We start from the raw sequence: 16,625 nt of genomic DNA on the forward strand, positions 1-16,625 counted from the left end.
GCCCACAGCTAGGTTGCCAGGGGGAGGGGCGGGTGGGAGGAGGCAGGGGCTCCACCATGAACACAGAGGAGATGGGGGCACAGAAGAGAAAAGTCAAAGTTTTTGAAGAAATTGAGGAAGAGGTAAGTCCTCTGAGCCTCCCTGGTGTGTGTTGCCCCCAAACACACACCACGGGCCAGTATTAGACATTCCCTTCCCAGTTTCTGCTGAACTACAAAGTGTGGACTACTAGTTGGCTGTTTTCTCCTGGTCTGGGCTCTCCTTGGTCTGAGAGTTTCCTCGCCATCTTTGCTAATTGTTTTAATGTGATATGGTAGGTTGGACAAACTAAGATCTGGAAAAGTTTTCAAAGGACTATGGAATCCCCAATTCATCCCTTTTGCCTGGGAAGAACAGAGCCAGTCCCTGTAGACGTGAAAGCGTCTCTAGACTTTGGATCAGAGGCAGATATTCCACTCTGAAACCATGGGAGCCCCAAACACAAATACAGCTAACTCGAGGGACCAGAGGCCATTAAGTTGCATGGTCTAACTATATGCAGATTTTTTTTCAATAAATAGGTACAACAGTACCACACAATCCTCGGTTGAATCTGCAGATGTGGAACCAGGGATATGGAGGCCCAATTATAAAGTTACAAGAGGATTTTTGTGGCAGGGGCATCAGCTCCCCTAATTCCCACATTGTTCAAGAATCAACTGTTAATTGCTAATATTTTAGCACTTACTATGTACTGGGCAGTTCTAAGTGCTTTGCATAAGCTAATCTTCAAAACAATCCTATGTGATTTGTATTACAGATGAGAAAGTAAAAGTGAGGTTCCACAGTCACAAAGCTAGGAAGTAGGGGAGTCAGGCAGTCTGATTTCGGTGCCCATGCTCTTAATTTATTGTGCTGCCTGTCAAAGTACACCACAAATAAAGTTGCTATATGGTCCAGCACCTTCTGTTTCCATCCCCAGGGAAGAGGCATACATAGGTAGCCAGGCATGTAGCCCCCATCAGAGGCTTTCTTAACCACCTGCACAACTCACCCCCTTCACTCACAGACTCCCACACCACTCCTTCCTGGAATTTTCCCACAGAACTCCATCAGGCTCAGACACAATAACATCCTACAAATCCTCTCTCCTGTTTCCAGGCTCAGTGAAGTCAAGCACTGGGACAGAGAAAAAAGGCATGAAAGCTGGACCTCTGTGAACCCTCATGACAAGAAAGGTTTCCCCACTCTCATTCAGACAGTCGACTGGAACTTCAGACCCTCCCAGCTCTGTTCCTCATACCAACTGCCACTTGTTCCCAGGGTTGGCTGGAGCTTCGGTTCCACAAAAACTTCCACCCACTCTGACTTTCCCTAGAGATAAAGAGGAGTGCACTTGAGCCAGAGTAGAGCAGTGATCACTAAATTTGCTAAATGTGGAGTAATTAGTGTTCTCTCTCCCACCCCACTCATAGGGTTGTTTAGTCTGGCCTTGCTAAACTTCAGTTTCCTCATCTGTAAAAATCTGGAAAACACTTCATTTTGTCTGCCTCCTAGGCTGATAGTTGAGTGAAGACAGGATAAAATTGGTAATTGAAAAGAGCTTGCTACACTGTAAGGCACTGAGTGAACAGCAAGAATTTCTGGCCCCTAAAGGCTGTGTGTGTATCACTCCATGCACCACCCCCTCCCAGGCATAGCTGGGGATACTTCCATTGGCCTCTGTCCACAGTGCTGAAGTCACAGCCAAGACAGTTAGAGATTTTCAGTCCCTCTTTTTTTTTGAATATACTCATTTATTCATATACACAGTCACTTTACATTATTACATTTTAATACTCATCGAAAACAAAAATATAGAATGCTCCATGAATTTGCATGTCATCCTTGTGCAGAAGCCAAGCAAATCATCTCTGTAATGTTCCAATTTTAGCATATGTGCTGCTAAAGTGAGCACTTAAGTCCCTCCTTGTCCCATCTAAGGAAGCATCAAATACAGAGACTACCAAATCCAAGGACTGCCCTAAAACTCAGAAGGTATTGCCAAAATGTTTTTTATTTCATTACTTTCAAGTATCTTTGTTTTTTAATAAACAATAACATTCCTTTAAAATTATAATAGGTACAAAACAGGCAGGATGTGATTTAGCAGGTCAGGGAGAGCAGAGGATGCAGTCTTCACTTGGTGAAGATGTAACCTGAGGCTACATGGAAAGAAAGGGTCAGAGGAGGGACGTGGGCTGGCTAGTATGCTGACTGGCACCCCTGGAAAAAGCTAATCAGAGCCAGGCATCATGAACTGAACCACAGCCAGGGGAACATGGTCTTAGTAGCTGGAACCACAGCTGGGGGAACATGGTCTTAGTAGCTGGAACTGAACAAGGCAGAGGAGGAACCCATGAAGGCCTGAGACATGTTCACCCTATCGAGGAGCAGATTTGAGGGATGCAAATGGCTGATGTCTGGTAGATGGGACCAGTGAGGTTGATATGACCTCAAGAACAGAGCTAAGATCAAAGGTGGAGGAGGGGCAGATTTCTGCTCAATAGGACCAAAAGACAACTGAATACCAGGGAAGGTAGTGAAGCCATACATGCATATGACATAAATATGACGTTGAGGGTGAAATGCCTTCCCAGGTCTCCAGTTCTCTTGAGGCCTGCGACGCCAGTAAGTGGTTAGGCACCTTCTACTGTTCATTGGAAGGACTGATGCTGAGGCTGAAACTCCAATACTTTGGCCACCTCATGTGAAGAGTTGACTCTTTGGAAAAGACTCTGATGCTGGGAGGGATTGGGGGCAGGAGGAGAAGGGGACGACAGAGGATGAGATGGCTGGATGGCATCACCGACTTGATGGACGTGAGTTTGAGTGAATTCTTGGGGTTGGTGATGGACAGGGAGGCCTGGCGTGCTGCGATTCATGGGGTCGCAAAGGGTCAGACACGACTGAGCAACTGAACTGAATTCAGTTCAGTAACCCCAGCCCTGAGGCCTGCTGAACTATAGGGAGATCCAAGCTTGTACAGACCCACATGACCCCAAAACATCAGCATTACTGAGCTGGAAGCCTTAATTTCTTTAGTTCAACCTCTTAGACCAACTGCTGTGCCTCCAGCTCGGAGCCCTGACCTGAGAGAAGAGATCCAATATCATAATTCGCCTATTATCCCCTTTCCAGGTGGGCTCTGAGAAGCATGTGCTCAGAACCTGATGTTGCACGCCCTCTGATGGTCATTCCCAGTACTGTTCTCTCACCCCAAAGCAAAAAAAAAAAAAAAAAAAACCCTTTGAACTTTTATGGTACTAGTCATTGCAGGGCTTCCCGGTGGCTCAGTGGTAAACAACTCACCTGCTAAGCAGGAGCGATGGGTTCAATCCGGCTTGGAAAGATCCCCTTGAGAAAGAAATAGCAACCCACTCCCGTATTCTTGCTGGAGAATCCCAGGGACAGCGGAGCCTGGCGGGCTACACTCCATGGGGTCACAAAGAGCCTGACACATCTTAGCGACTAAAAAAAGATGACAACTAGTCAGTGTAGGTTCAGAACAGGCAGGGAGACACTAGACAAGTACCTGGGAGTTAGATGACTGGTCAGTGTTCAAGTATCAGTGTCAAGATTAGGGCTCATCTGAAAAGATCTAGGAGAAGGCTTAGACTGAGGCTGGATGGGGGAACTACCTGATCCATGACTAAGACCAATATCAGTGTCTCAGGCTGAGGCCAAAGTTGGGGCTCATTGTGGGGCTGAATTCTGGGCTAAACTGTCAGCATGAAGTGTGTATCCAGGTGATATGCAGAGAGTCTGACTACAGAAAGGAGTCAGTGGATAATGGGGTCAACAGGTATTCCTATAGGAGGTGAAACATCAGATAAGTACCATTCCATTGGAGAACTTAAGAAGAGATATTGCCAGGGGAGAAGTACAAGTGATAGTGGACAGAATAAGGAAATCACTAATTTCTAAGAGCCTCCCAACCTTAAAGATAGGAATAGCCAGGCTAGAGCCCCTTATCTCTTCAGAATGTGAATTTCTGTATTCTAGTTCCAGCTTCCTGTTAAAGCCCCCCACCAACCCTAGTACTGCCACATACAAATTATAGGATCAATTTTGGGACACAGGAGAGGTCCAAGAAACAGTCCTGTCACTGCATAAAGCCGGCAGCGTGGGGGTAGTCTTCCTTTCCCCCAGGATTCTCTGTTTCTACTGGCAACAGTGCTGGCAGCCTCCCACACCCAGATCTTAGCAACCCTGGGAGCCCCTGGCAACTGCTGCCATGGTGACAAGACAGGGAACTGAGAACAGGCTGGGGGGAGCACTTCCTCTGGAGCCTTCAGGATATACGTGAGAGAGGTCTCCCCCTCCCATACACAGTCTGGGAGGGAACATGTGCTCCTGTCTAAACACCTCCTCACTGGCACCCACCCCCGCCCCTGCCCCCGGTTCCGGTTCCCTCAGGGTGAGGAAATGAGGGACATCTATGGTTGTGACGTCTCCAGAGGGAGAGAGGGTGAATGGGGGGTGTTTGGAACTGACAAGATCACAGATGCATGCATACAAAGGCAGACAGTGTCAGCGTACCAACAGCCATGAAGCCTTATTTCATCCACTTTTTGTCATGTAGACAGACACCGGCCTACACTTAATCATACATGTACAGTAACACAAAATCACATACCTACAATAAATAACATAGAATCAAGCACACTACTGTGCAAAAATAATTAAACAGATACACTTTCACTCATAAATTGCATGATAAACACAACACTACAAATAATTTCCAGACTCCAACGTTTATAGATGCACACACATATCCAGATATCTGTGAACATATAGAATAAGTTAACTTTCTTGAGCATTAACTTCAGGCCAAGCTGTCAGCACTACATGTGTCACCTTAATTAACCCTCAACAATCCTATGAGGTACGGCTGTTTTCTATCTCCATTTTACAAAAGAGGAAATTAGGCACCATAGTAAGCAACGTCACAAGGTCAACAGTCTGCCTTCAGAGCCTACTTCCTCACACCCTTTGCCACACCCTGAGGCACCCCTGGTTCCTCTCACACACACCTGATACCCAGGACAATGGGACACAGGACAGCAACTGCAAACTTGGCAAACAACAGAATCTGTGCCACCAATAACTGAAGGCACAGCTCTGCCCCCTTGAAGGTCTAAGCCAACACGTAAGCATTAGCTGGGACCAGGTAAAGGCCGGTGACTAAACTCTGCCTCCGTGTTGGCACAGGCAAGGCTGGAGGAGGCAAAATAGATAGAACTGGAATAGGAAGAAGCAGAGCCTCCCACAGTCCAGGCCCCCATGAATCTGGAGGTGGAAGATTGAGAGCCCTTAGGAGCCAGTACCAGTCCTGAGCCCCCTCACCCTCCCTTTCCCACCTCCATGTCACACTATTTCATTCAATCACCACCCAACCTCCCCTCCCTTTCTCATGCCTTCTCACCTCATCTCTCTATCCCATCCCTTTGCTAATCAACCCATCTCCACCCCCATCCCCTTTCCCTCATCCATCTCCCCTCCCTCCACCCCCTCACCCATCTTCCCCCCTCCTCTCCCCACCCCCTACACCTGTTCTCACCTGCCTCTACTCCTCTACTCCCTTACCCCATCTTCTCTCCCTCCTCTCCTTATCCCCCCTCACCCTGCCTCCTCTTACCACACTTCCTTTCCTTCCTTCACACCCCTTTATTCCTGGAATACCCATCATGATAACCAGAAAGCCAGATCAGGCAGAGAATAGGCAGACCTGATCTTAGGACCCCTAGACTCCCCTCTTGTTCTGTTCTGTGTCCTAGATATTGATGCCCTCCAAGCTTCAGTTTCAAGCTCCATCTAGTTTGCATGACTTCATGGGTGTTCATACTCTGCCTCTGGGAAACCACAAGGAAAGAGAGGTGACAGCTTCTGCTCTGGCCCTTCCTTTGTCCTCAAAGCTCCCAAGAACTCCTTCCCTCTCTTCACCCCTGGATTACCCCCTCTCCACCCCCGCTCCCTCTAGCACAGATGGGCCTGGGAGACAGTGACGTGGGCGCCAGGCACCGTGTCTGCTCAAGCGTCGGCTTCCGCTGGCAACCGCCTCCGCAGCCCTGCCTGCTCTGAACATCGGGGACACTGGGGCTGAGAATTAATGGGGGTGGGGGTACTGAAATGGGAGATTATGAGGGTGTTAAGAAAGAAGATCATGTGGAACTGAGATGAAGGATTAAAAGGGGGACGAGGATAGGGGAGCTCATGGGAATAAATAAGGATTAAGAATAGAGTAAGGCAAAAGATCATGGGCGAAAGACAGGAGATCCTATGGGGCAAGAAGGGAGGAAAGTCAAACGGGTCTAAAACATGTGTTACCTTAATGGTAACTCAAAGGGGAAGTAAAATGAAAGATAATAGGAAGAACTTTAATGGGTATCATGCGGGTTGCTGAGAAGGGGCTGCTCATGAGGGAACACGAATGAGAGAAACATACAGAGGATAAAAAGGGGACTCAGAAAGGGAATTATGGAGGTGCTAAAATTGTGGAGAACTACCAGGTTACAAAGAAAAGAGCAGGAAGAGTACTATGCACATCTACCGGGGCCTATTTTGAGATTCAGTTAGGTCACATCAGGTCAACTCCGGGTCACGGTAAGGTAAAGCTAAATCAGGTCAGGGCAAGGTAAGTTCACGGTTCAATGGAAGACAGGTAAGAAGGAATGACCTTTTGACCCTGGTCCAAGGACTACACCTCCCAGGGTGCACTATTCTCTCCCCTACTCTCCTAAATGAAGAAAGGAAAGAATGCCCGGAGTCACCGCCAACTGGTAGGCGCAGTTTTCCTTTAAGCCTGCCTTTGACGTTGCAGGGGTTCCAGAAGGTTCTCCCGAGATTCGAGCAGCGGCCAGTACGTCCCACCTTCTCAAACCGGAGATTGGACTAAAATAGTTGTCCCCCAACTCGGGTCTAAGCCCCACTGACCAACCAATAAAATCAAAGGGCGCGAAGAGTTGCCGCCCTCTGTCCCTTTCACCAATGACATGACCAGATAGCGAAGAGGTGTGGTTGATTGATTCCAGAGTGCACCAATCAGACTCATACCAATCACTGCCCGGAATGTGTGCGCGTGTGGCCGGGTGACAGGGGCGGAGGAAGGGACGGCTACCACAGAACCACTCGTTGAAAGCTGTCCAATTACAACAGAGGCTGAGCTGAGTGACGGGCAGACGGCGCAATGGGCAGTACGGAGGCGGAGCTGTGGGGGCGGGTTCCCGGGCCGGCTGTCTGCCGCCGGCGGGCGGGCGACTCCTGTCCCTAGTGGAGGCGGCGGAGCCAGAGCCGGGGGTGGGGGCAGCGGCTGTCTGACGGACCGCGGCGGCGCCCGCAGCTCCTCACCGGTGAGGACGCCGAGCCAGGACTCGAGGGTCCCGGGGGTGGGGATTGGGGCGTCGCGAAGCCAGGGGTCTTAATTCGGGGGGAGCGGGGATCGGGACACTGAGGGCCCATCGACTCTTCCGCCGCGGGGGTGTGGGGACGCGGAGTCTGCAAGGTGCTTGATGTCCGCGACCCTCTTAGAGTGGGCAGCCAGCGTCTAAGCGGGGGAGGGTCGGGCCGGGTCGCACTGGGTTCTGCGGAGGCGTTTCTGAGCCAGCCCAGTCAGCCAGCGCCGGTGACATCACCGACCACCCTCCTCCGCCGGAGCCCCCTCCCCTTCCCTCCCCTCCTCTCCTCGCCGCGCCTTTTGTCCCAGCCGAGCTCTGTCCCGCCCCACCCCGCCCATCTGCGAGGGAGGAGACTCCCCGTCAGTGACTTCATTGAGTAGATTCTTGGGGATTGGGGTCTGCTCCTCCCCAGGAGAGGCGAGAAGAACACACTGCCTCTAAGGCCCTCACAGACAATCACACCTGTCACAGGTACCCACGCTGCCACTCACAAGCACTCGCTCTTCGAACTGCCAGCCTTACTGTCACACTGCCATACAGCCATTCACAATCAGCCAGACCTCGCTGCACCTGAGAGCAGGTGATCTCGGGACCCTACCCCTTCACTCTCCACACCTGGGGATCAGGTCCAGCTCCTGCTGCACCGGACAAGGCTTGCTGGGCAAGTGCCCGAGACGCTGAGGAGGTGGCTTTCCAGAGCTTCAGCTTTCCAAGCGGGCTCCGGTGGAGCGATCCGAGGTGAGGGGCTGGGCTGGGCATGTTTAAGCGCACAGTGCTCTCCTGCCCATCCCCAGCAGCACCCCCACTACAGGCCCGAGGAGCTTTCCGGAGCTTCCCACACTTCTGGGGAGAAGACTTCTTAGCCAGCTTGATGTTTAAAATTCAGCTGGAGCCCTTAAAACTTCGAGCGTGGACGCTGAATGGGTTTGTAAAGTTTCGGTAAGTCCCTCTGGAGAAGGGCACTCATATCCATACCAAGTCAAATTCTTCATGTCATATCCCCCTCCATTGCCTATCTGCTTCCTCCATCTCATCTCATCCCCAATTACATATAAGAATCCCCCTCCGTCCCACCCTTACATTTGAATGAACTGCACCCCCTTGTCATTCATCTCCTATACCAAACCATTCAGGCATCCATCTTCCACAAATACCTCCTCTAGTATTTCAACTCTTTACATCCCATTGGTAACCCATTTGCCACCTCAGACATTTCCATTTCTCATCCTTCATCCCCCTCCCTCAGTACTTCATTTTCTGTATCAATCATTCCCCTTTCCTGGATCAGTCCCCCTTGCTATTTCTCATTTTTCATTCCTGCCTCTACATTAACATTCTCTCCATCCAAGGCAGTGCCACACCATGGGATTCCTTTGTCATTCCAACATGTGGCTCATGGGTATGGGAGGGAGGGAAGGAGGGAGGAAAGAAAAAAGGCAATTCCTGAAAGAGCTTGCCCTATGTCTGTGGAGGCAAGAGAATTATAGATCTAGAACAGCAAGCAGGTGGTTGCCAGGGAGGAAACTGGCCATACAAAGAGGTAATGCAGGGACAGCGAGGGGAGGATGAGAGCAGTACCAAGCCATTCCACTCACCCTCAGCCTAAAGGGTGCTGTAGTTCTCTGGGGGCACCCTTTTGGTGTGATAGGGTTCCTTCCCAGTTTCAGGGGAAAGAAAGTGTGGGCTGAGGCAGAGATGGTGGCAGACCACCCCCAGCTCCCTCTCAGACGGCTTTTACTGCTGCTTCTGAAAATGGCTGCCCTCCCCCAGATGCTCTTTCTTTTCTGCCTCCCCCAACTGCAGCCTCCCCCCACCAGGCATGACATGCTGGTAGGGAGAAGGGGGAGTACCCACCTTACTGGAGCCTTCTCTTCATCAGAGTGAGATGACTCCCAGAACCATGAGTCAACCCAGCCACCTGTAACAGGCCCTGTGGGGGCAGGAGTTAGGGCTCTTGTCCTTGTCTACCTGAAGCCTTGAGGCCTCCCCTTACCCATTATAACCCTTACTCCTGCCAGGAAACTCTGTATACCTCTCTGAAGCAATCAGAGGCAGAAAAGCAGGCCTCAGCTGTGGCTGCCAGCCCAGGACATTGCTAGAAAGACTCTGGGCTTTGGCAGGGGTTGGCCAAGTCTTGGGTCGGAGAATGGCTTCTGGCCATTCCCCCAAATAGCTCTAGCTACAGGAAAATGCCCTTCCTTCATATCCACCACAGAGACATTGATGGAGGGAGATTAGAGTGAAAGAATTAAGAGTCCTGTGTTTCTCCCTCATATAAATAACAAATGCCCTTGCACCCAGCATGCAAGGGATTATCAAAGGAGTATGGGCCTGGCACTGGGCCAGATCCTAAACCATGCAGCAGGTGAGAGAGAAGAACTGGTAGAAAAGGTATTGAGGAAATGTTGGTTAGTGCCCAACTGTCTCCTAAAAACTAAGGTTAAAAAGACCCTACCCTAGGATGCTTTTGTTCACTAACACTGATGCTTACACAGCACAGACATGTCTTCAAACACAGTTTTGTGTGTAGACACTGGGAAATGAGTAAAGCAAACTGTTGCCCTGGTTAGAAGGGCAGTGTCACCCCCGTGCTAATGAGGGAGTTAGAAACAGCAGTTTCCAAGGCTGTTAGTCATCCTCTGATCTGAATCACACTTGAGGCTTAGCATAATTTGGGGAGTGGGGGTAGGAAGACCTGGGGTCTCCAATGGCAGAGAGGAATTCAGCACCCACACCTGACTCAGCCTGGCTGGCCAAGGCATATGGCTGAAGACCCAGGCCCGTCCCCAGTCCTGGGCCACTGCCCCAGCTGCCCTTAGCCTGGGCACCATGCCTGAGGCATGGCGTAGGAGACCACGATGCTCAGGTGACCTCACCCAGTACGCTGATCTTGGCCAGCTCCTGTGTGTGGATCTGTCAGTCCATGGTACCGCCACACTCAGCTGGGCTCGTGGGGGTCCTCAGTCTGGCCCAAGGACCTAGGCCTTAGAATAGCCCCGAGACTTGGGCCACACCCCCCAGCTTCCTGTTGGGAAAACCCAGGAGCTAAACAAAGAATCACAGAATCCTAGAATGTCAGAGCTGGAAGAGATCTTCTAGTCCAAACCTTTCGTCATACTGATGGAGAGACAGAGGCCCACAGAACAGGCATGACCTGCTGAAAGTTACACAGTGAGTCATTTAGGAACTTCAAGATCATCAGGAATAGGACCGGGGTAGAAGGGAACAGTGGCATCAAGGATCAGCCCTGGTTTCTTTCAGAAACAAGGAGACCAGTGCCGGTCCAGTGGCTGTGATGGGAAAGGATTACTACAAGATTCTTGGGATCCCGTCTGGAGCCAACGAGGATGAGATCAAGAAAGCCTATCGGAAGATGGCCTTGAAGTACCATCCAGATAAGAACAAAGAACCCAACGCTGAGGAGAAGTTTAAGGAGATTGCAGAGGCCTATGATGTGCTGAGTGACCCTAAGAAACGGGGCCTGTATGACCAGTATGGGGAGGAAGGTAAGAGGGCAGTGCCCCAGCCTGATACTGGATGTCTTTCCTTGTTGGGGGTCCTGGGTGACCTAGTTCTCAAAGCAGGGAACTGGAGACCGAGAAAAGGGTGAGAGGCACAAGTGTTCCCAGCACTGACATCCAGAGGAAAAAAGAGACCACACACTCCCCAGTCTCAGCTCCCCATCCCTCTCCCTGCCTTTCTCTGCCCCTCTCCCTCCTCAAGTTCAGGCCTTAGAGAAGCTAGAGCCAGAGGCCTTCCCCGCCCTTCTTTCCCTCCCAGCCTTATTAGTCCTGCCTGAAGTCCCTGCTGCTTCATTGGCTGATGGGGAAGGTTAGGAAAGGGAGTGTGTGGCTCTCTGAGGACAGAGCATTTACAATCATCAGCATAAAAGTTTGGCCCTTAAGCAGCCGGGGAATTAACTACTGGAGCTCTGAGCTAGAGATGGTTGTCCCCTTCCCTGCCCCATTCCTGCCCACTTCAGGCCAGCAGAACAGAGTTAGAGTTTCGACTCCCTGAGGAAGTGGCAGGGATCCAAGAGTGGAACGGGAACTGCTGCTGGCAACTTGCCCCCTCCCTGGGGTAGCTGGTGGCCACGCATAGGGTGGCAGGAAAGGTCCAAATAAAGCCTCTGAGAGGGCGGCTCCTCCCAGCACATCCCACGGGCATGATGTAGCTGCTAATTCTGGGCCTGCCCCTCAGGGCCGCCTGCCACCCGCCAGCCACAAGCACCTGTCAGGCTATATTAAGAGACATTGTCACAGCTGAGGACTCTCCTTTCCAGGAGGAACTGCCCTTCCTCCCCAGTGGCATCTACCTTTCTTCCACTTTATCCTCCTCAGTCTCCCCATTCTAGTCTCAAAATTAGATGGGCTAATGATATGTACTGTACCTGACACAGAGTAGGTACTCAAAAGAATGTTCTTTTCCTCTCCCCAGCCCTTGCTTTGTGTTACATGACCCAATCCTCTGTATACCCTAGTCCTCCCAACCCTCTCTTCTTATTCTCCATGCCAAAATTCCTTCCATTATTCCCTCCTCACCTATTAGACTTGCCAATTCCCAGATTCACCAGGCAGTTGCTGGAATCCTCAGTATTCTTTCAGCTAAGAAATGTTTCTCTCTGGGGTAGAGAGATGGGAAGGGTAGTGGTTGGGAAGAGGAAAGCAGTGCAGACACCATGCCACCATGTGACCTGTCTAGGAATTGCATTCATTCCTCTGCTTGGCCTCATCTTGATTAGGAAAAAGGTAGGAGCTGGGTTATTTAGTCACCAAATTGTGTCCAAGTTTTTTGTGACCCCATGGATTATAGCCAGCCAGGCTCCTCTGTCTACGGGACTCGGCAGGCAAGAATACTGGAGTGGGTTGTCATTTCCTTCTCCAGGGCATCTTCCCAACCCAGGGATTGAACTCCTGCATTGCAGGCAGATTCTTTACCATTGAATCACCAGAGAAGCTGGTAGACTTCTTTCTGCAAGACCAAACTTAAGTGAAGGGCAAAGCTTGGGCCCTAGGTCCAGACACTAGTTCTAACACAGATCTACACCCCAGGAGGGCTCCTGGGGATACAGAACAACCTTAAGGAGACATCCAGGGCCTGGGAAGGGAGAAGCAGCCTTGGAAATGCACGTTGTGTTTCTGTTTGCCCTGCCCCCTCCCCAGTAGCCAGCCAGAACAGTTGTGAATATAGACTCTGTGCACCCTGGCTAGGGACAAGTTGTTCCCAGCTTGAAAAGGGGGTAGTAGTGGTACAGCAGGAATCCTTGCAGAGAAATTACCCCCTCCTGTCATCATCAGACCAATTTCTCTCACTGAGCTCTGCCAAGCTTCTTGAGTTCACCTGACAATCAGACCCCCAGTAGAAGGAAAGAACAGACTTTGAATCTTAGGAAGGATGAAGAGGCAGCTGTTACAAGTCACTGAATTGCTTGCCTCTTGGCCTCTTCAGTGAAACCCAAATCTCTTCTTGTGGGCCCAGGAAATAGGAGGCTAATTCAGGCTCAGGCTTCCACAGCCAATAAATATCAAGATATAGGTCCCAAAGAGAAGAGTCCCTTCCCCTAGCCTGGGCCCCAGCCCTGAGTCTGTATACCCTAGATCATTTCTCAGTGTTAACCTCCTTCTTCTCCCCACACATGCCCCGCCCCCCTCTACTCCCATCACCATCACCACCATGCCCCATGAAGGCTGCCTCCAGGAATCTGGGCCCCTGAGATAGAACCTGACTCCAGAGAGAGTCGCTGGGGTCACCACTGCAATGTTCCAGTTCATTCATGCATTTTGGTTGCTCTGACATAAGGTATGGGGAGAAAGCTTGGTGTTGTGTACTCCAGGGTGTTGCACAGTCTACACTTGCCCCTTTTGTGCATGGTACCCCTTGGAGCTGTGCAACACTGTGAGCCCTGAGTGTGGGAATGAAGCATTTTAAAACTTTTTGTAGAGAAATAAGTATTCTCCAGGCTAATGATCTTTCCTACTTTTGAGGGCCCTCCTGATTTCCCATTTGGGTGGGAGTCAGAGAAAGAGGAAACTGTGCTTGAAGTAGACTGAGAGGGGACTTCCTCCTTGATGATACCCCTACCTTATTTGGGACAAGTCACTTACTAGCCCCCTGGATGGTCAAATTCTTTGTGACTGCCTCTTGCCCTGTCTTTGGAGATAAGTAAATCTGGCAGCCAGGTATGACTTGTAATATGACCCCAGGCCAGCTATTCAAGGCTTAGTGAGACATCTTTGGGTCACAGGTAGATGGAAGAGATTACAGCACTGGAGGCTGCATCCTACAAGTCTTCTAGTCTTAGCTTTTCAGCCTCTTTGACCCTCAGGATGTGCCTTATTATTATTAAGTTTATAAAAAAGTAGAAACTAATCTTGCCAGAGATTTTTCTTACTCTATTAGGCCAGCCCTCTCTGTGGGAGTTAAATGTTGCTTCTTTCTCTAGGCTGATGAACTGAGAGCTAGAGAGCAAGGGGAGGAGACTGGGGTGGGGCGGAGACCAGCCGCACTGCCCCTAACTTTTTCTCCCTCCAGGCCTGAAGACTGGTGGCGGTTCCTCCGGTGGCTCCAGTGGCTCCTTTCACTACACCTTCCATGGAGACCCCCATGCCACCTTTGCCTCCTTCTTTGGAGGCTCCAACCCCTTCGATATCTTCTTTGCCAGCAGTCGCTCGGCTCGTCCCTTCAGTGGCTTTGACCCAGATGACATGGATGTGGATGAAGATGATGACCCATTTGGCGCCTTTGGCCGTTTTGGCTTCAATGGGCTGAGTAGGGGTCCAAGGCGAGCCCCAGAACCACTATACCCTCGGCGCAAGGTTCAGGACCCACCTGTGGTGCATGAGTTGAGGGTGTCCCTGGAGGAAATCTACCACGGCTCCACCAAACGCATGAAGATCACAAGGCGGCGCCTCAACCCTGACGGGCGAACTGTGCGAACCGAGGACAAGATCCTGCATATTGTCATCAAGCGTGGCTGGAAGGAAGGCACCAAGATCACCTTCCCCAAAGAGGGTGATGCCACACCTGACAACATCCCTGCCGACATCGTCTTTGTGCTCAAAGACAAGCCCCATGCACACTTCCGCCGAGACGGTACCAACGTGCTCTACAGTGCCCTGATCAGCCTCAAGGAGGTGGGGCCTGGATCAGATCATGTTTTCACTGGGCAGGGGGTGGGAGTGATGGAAATTTTTTTCTTCCCCACTTTTACTTTTCTTCCCTTCCAATCACTCTACCCTACATTTTCCTCATTCTCTAATTTTCCCTAGGCGCTGTGCGGCTGCACCGTGAACATTCCCACCATTGATGGCCGAGTGATCCCTTTGCCCTGCAATGATGTCATCAAGCCAGGCACCGTGAAGAGACTCCGTGGGGAGGGCCTTCCCTTCCCCAAGGTGCCCACCCAGCGGGGAGATCTCATTGTCGAGTTCAAAGTTCGGTTCCCAGATAGATTAACACCACAGACACGGCAGATCCTTAAGCAGCACCTACCTTGTTCCTAGGCTCTGCCCTAGCCAACCCAGAGTCTACCACAGCAATACCCCCCACACTCACCCCATCCATTGTGCACCCAGCTTGATGTCCACTGGACACTGGCAACGTTTTCTAAAGTGAAAAAAAAAAAAAAAAAAAGCCACTGGTTTTCAGGGGAAATGTTCCTATCCCTGACCCCTTTCAAAGCTGGGCTGCCCTGGGGGAGTGGGAGGGAGGTGGGGAGAGCTAGCCCAGACCAGGGGTCAATTTTCATGTCACAACCTTTGAATCCAGTTCCCACTCCAGTGGCTGGAGAATGACCTGAGTGCTACTTGAAGATATAGAGATTCCTTGTCCACGCCTGTAAATAGCATGTCCTCCTTCCCTTCTCAGCTTTGCTAATACCTCTCCTTTCCCTTCCCTTCAGCTTCCTCCTATTGAGGGAGGAAGAGGATAAAATGGACACTGCTTTCCCACCCCAGCCCCACCCTCAAGTCCACAGTGTCCAAGGTTATCACACACCTATTCATGCACACAAAACACACACCTAGAGCTATGTGTGCCTCTCCAGGGTTGAGATGGGAAGGGAAGGTCCATAACCCATGAACCGGGCCATTGAGCACGAGACACTTTTCATTTGGGGCAGGGAAGTGAATGGGACCCTCAGCAGCCTTCTTGACAGCTACCCTGCCCAGACCCTGCAGAGCTGGAAGTTCTGTCTTCCCTGCGGCTCCCAGGAATGTGCAAGGGTAGAGGAAGGGGAGGGGGCCTGCTGTATTAAGGCTAAGAGGTGGAGGGCACGGTCTGTCTTCCAACCTTCATCAGGAAGAGAAAGGGCTTTGGGGTCAGGTGGCAGCTATTCCCCACCAAGAGATTCAGGGTCACAGGTTTCTCCCCACACCTCTGAACTCAGGGCCTAGCCACCCCTAAACTTCCAAATCCCATTTTTGTGATATATGAAGCTACTTATTTCTTACCCTTCATGGAGGCTGCGTGGGGAATTTCTAGCCCTTTGATGCCTGTGTGATCCCACCCCACTCCCACAATTGTATAAAGGTCAAATAGTGAAGGAGCTAGGCTAAGACTGCTTCAGCCAGGTTCTGGGATGGGGTTTTTAGGTTTTCTCACTTTGACAAGCCCTTGAATGTTTTTATAGTAGTTTTTTTGTATTTTTTTGTAATGACAGTATTATGAAAAAAAATAAAGTATTTTAAAAATATGGCATCTGAGCAAGAACAATGAAGCTATGATGGGGTGGATATTCACTGTCAGCCTCCCTCCTGAGCCTTGCTCACCTCTGTGAAGCCCAAGTAGGCCCTCAATATAAGGTAAAGCTGACTCCTTCCTTCCTTCCTCTAAGCCCAGATTTACAGAATTTACAAAATGTGGACCCAAAACTCAGCAAAGACAGAAGATACCACTCAGCTATCAGAAGAAACAAAGATTTGAAAAGAATAAATATCCTGCATTATAGGAAATAGAGACTATCCTCCACAAAGGATGTGCTAGCCAGAGAACAAGGATCAGACCCACGATGACCATGCCCTCCTGAACTTCAGTATCCCAATGCCATGAAGACAACTCTGTCTTCACCTGAGCCTGGGCTCCATACAGAGGCTGACAAAGTGTAGACTTTTAATAGGGATCTTCCTGCCCTTGCTTTTTATCCTGGGACAACACCTATGAGAAAAACTCATTCTTTTATTCAATGTACTTTTGGTGAATACTATTCCTTCC

The 16,625-nt window shown here is 50.4% G+C and overlaps 1 protein-coding gene and 1 non-coding gene across 5 annotated transcripts; one reads left to right on the top strand and one right to left on the bottom strand.

Moving 5' to 3' along the window:
- Nucleotides 1-1,829: 1,829 nt before the first annotated feature.
- On the bottom strand, nucleotides 1,830-1,936 carry LOC113898000. The gene has a single exon (XR_003512500.1). It is a non-coding gene; the product is annotated as a U6 spliceosomal RNA (small nuclear RNA).
- A 5,192-nt stretch (nucleotides 1,937-7,128) lies between these two features.
- Nucleotides 7,129-16,107, top strand: DNAJB5 (DnaJ heat shock protein family (Hsp40) member B5). Of its 4 annotated transcripts, none has more exons than XM_027549555.1 (5): nucleotides 7,129-7,370; nucleotides 8,210-8,354; nucleotides 10,677-10,921; nucleotides 13,947-14,548; nucleotides 14,684-16,107. In XM_027549555.1, the coding sequence occupies exons 2-5, from the start codon at nucleotides 8,287-8,289 to the stop codon at nucleotides 14,915-14,917; spliced, it is 1,149 nt and encodes a 382-aa protein (XP_027405356.1). In that variant the 5' UTR covers nucleotides 7,129-7,370; nucleotides 8,210-8,286; the 3' UTR covers nucleotides 14,918-16,107. The 4 variants fall into 4 exon arrangements, with proteins under 4 accessions (XP_027405356.1, XP_027405357.1, XP_027405355.1 ...); XM_027549554.1 differs by having other exon boundaries at nucleotides 7,240-7,370; nucleotides 7,887-8,354; XM_027549556.1 differs by lacking the exon at nucleotides 8,210-8,354 and having other exon boundaries at nucleotides 7,239-7,370.
- The last annotated feature ends 518 nt before the right edge of the window (nucleotides 16,108-16,625 follow it).

Source organism: Bos indicus x Bos taurus, chromosome 8 (genome assembly GCF_003369695.1).
Source record: "Bos indicus x Bos taurus breed Angus x Brahman F1 hybrid chromosome 8, Bos_hybrid_MaternalHap_v2.0, whole genome shotgun sequence".
In the NCBI taxonomy this organism is placed as follows: Eukaryota; Metazoa; Chordata; class Mammalia; order Artiodactyla; family Bovidae; genus Bos; species Bos indicus x Bos taurus.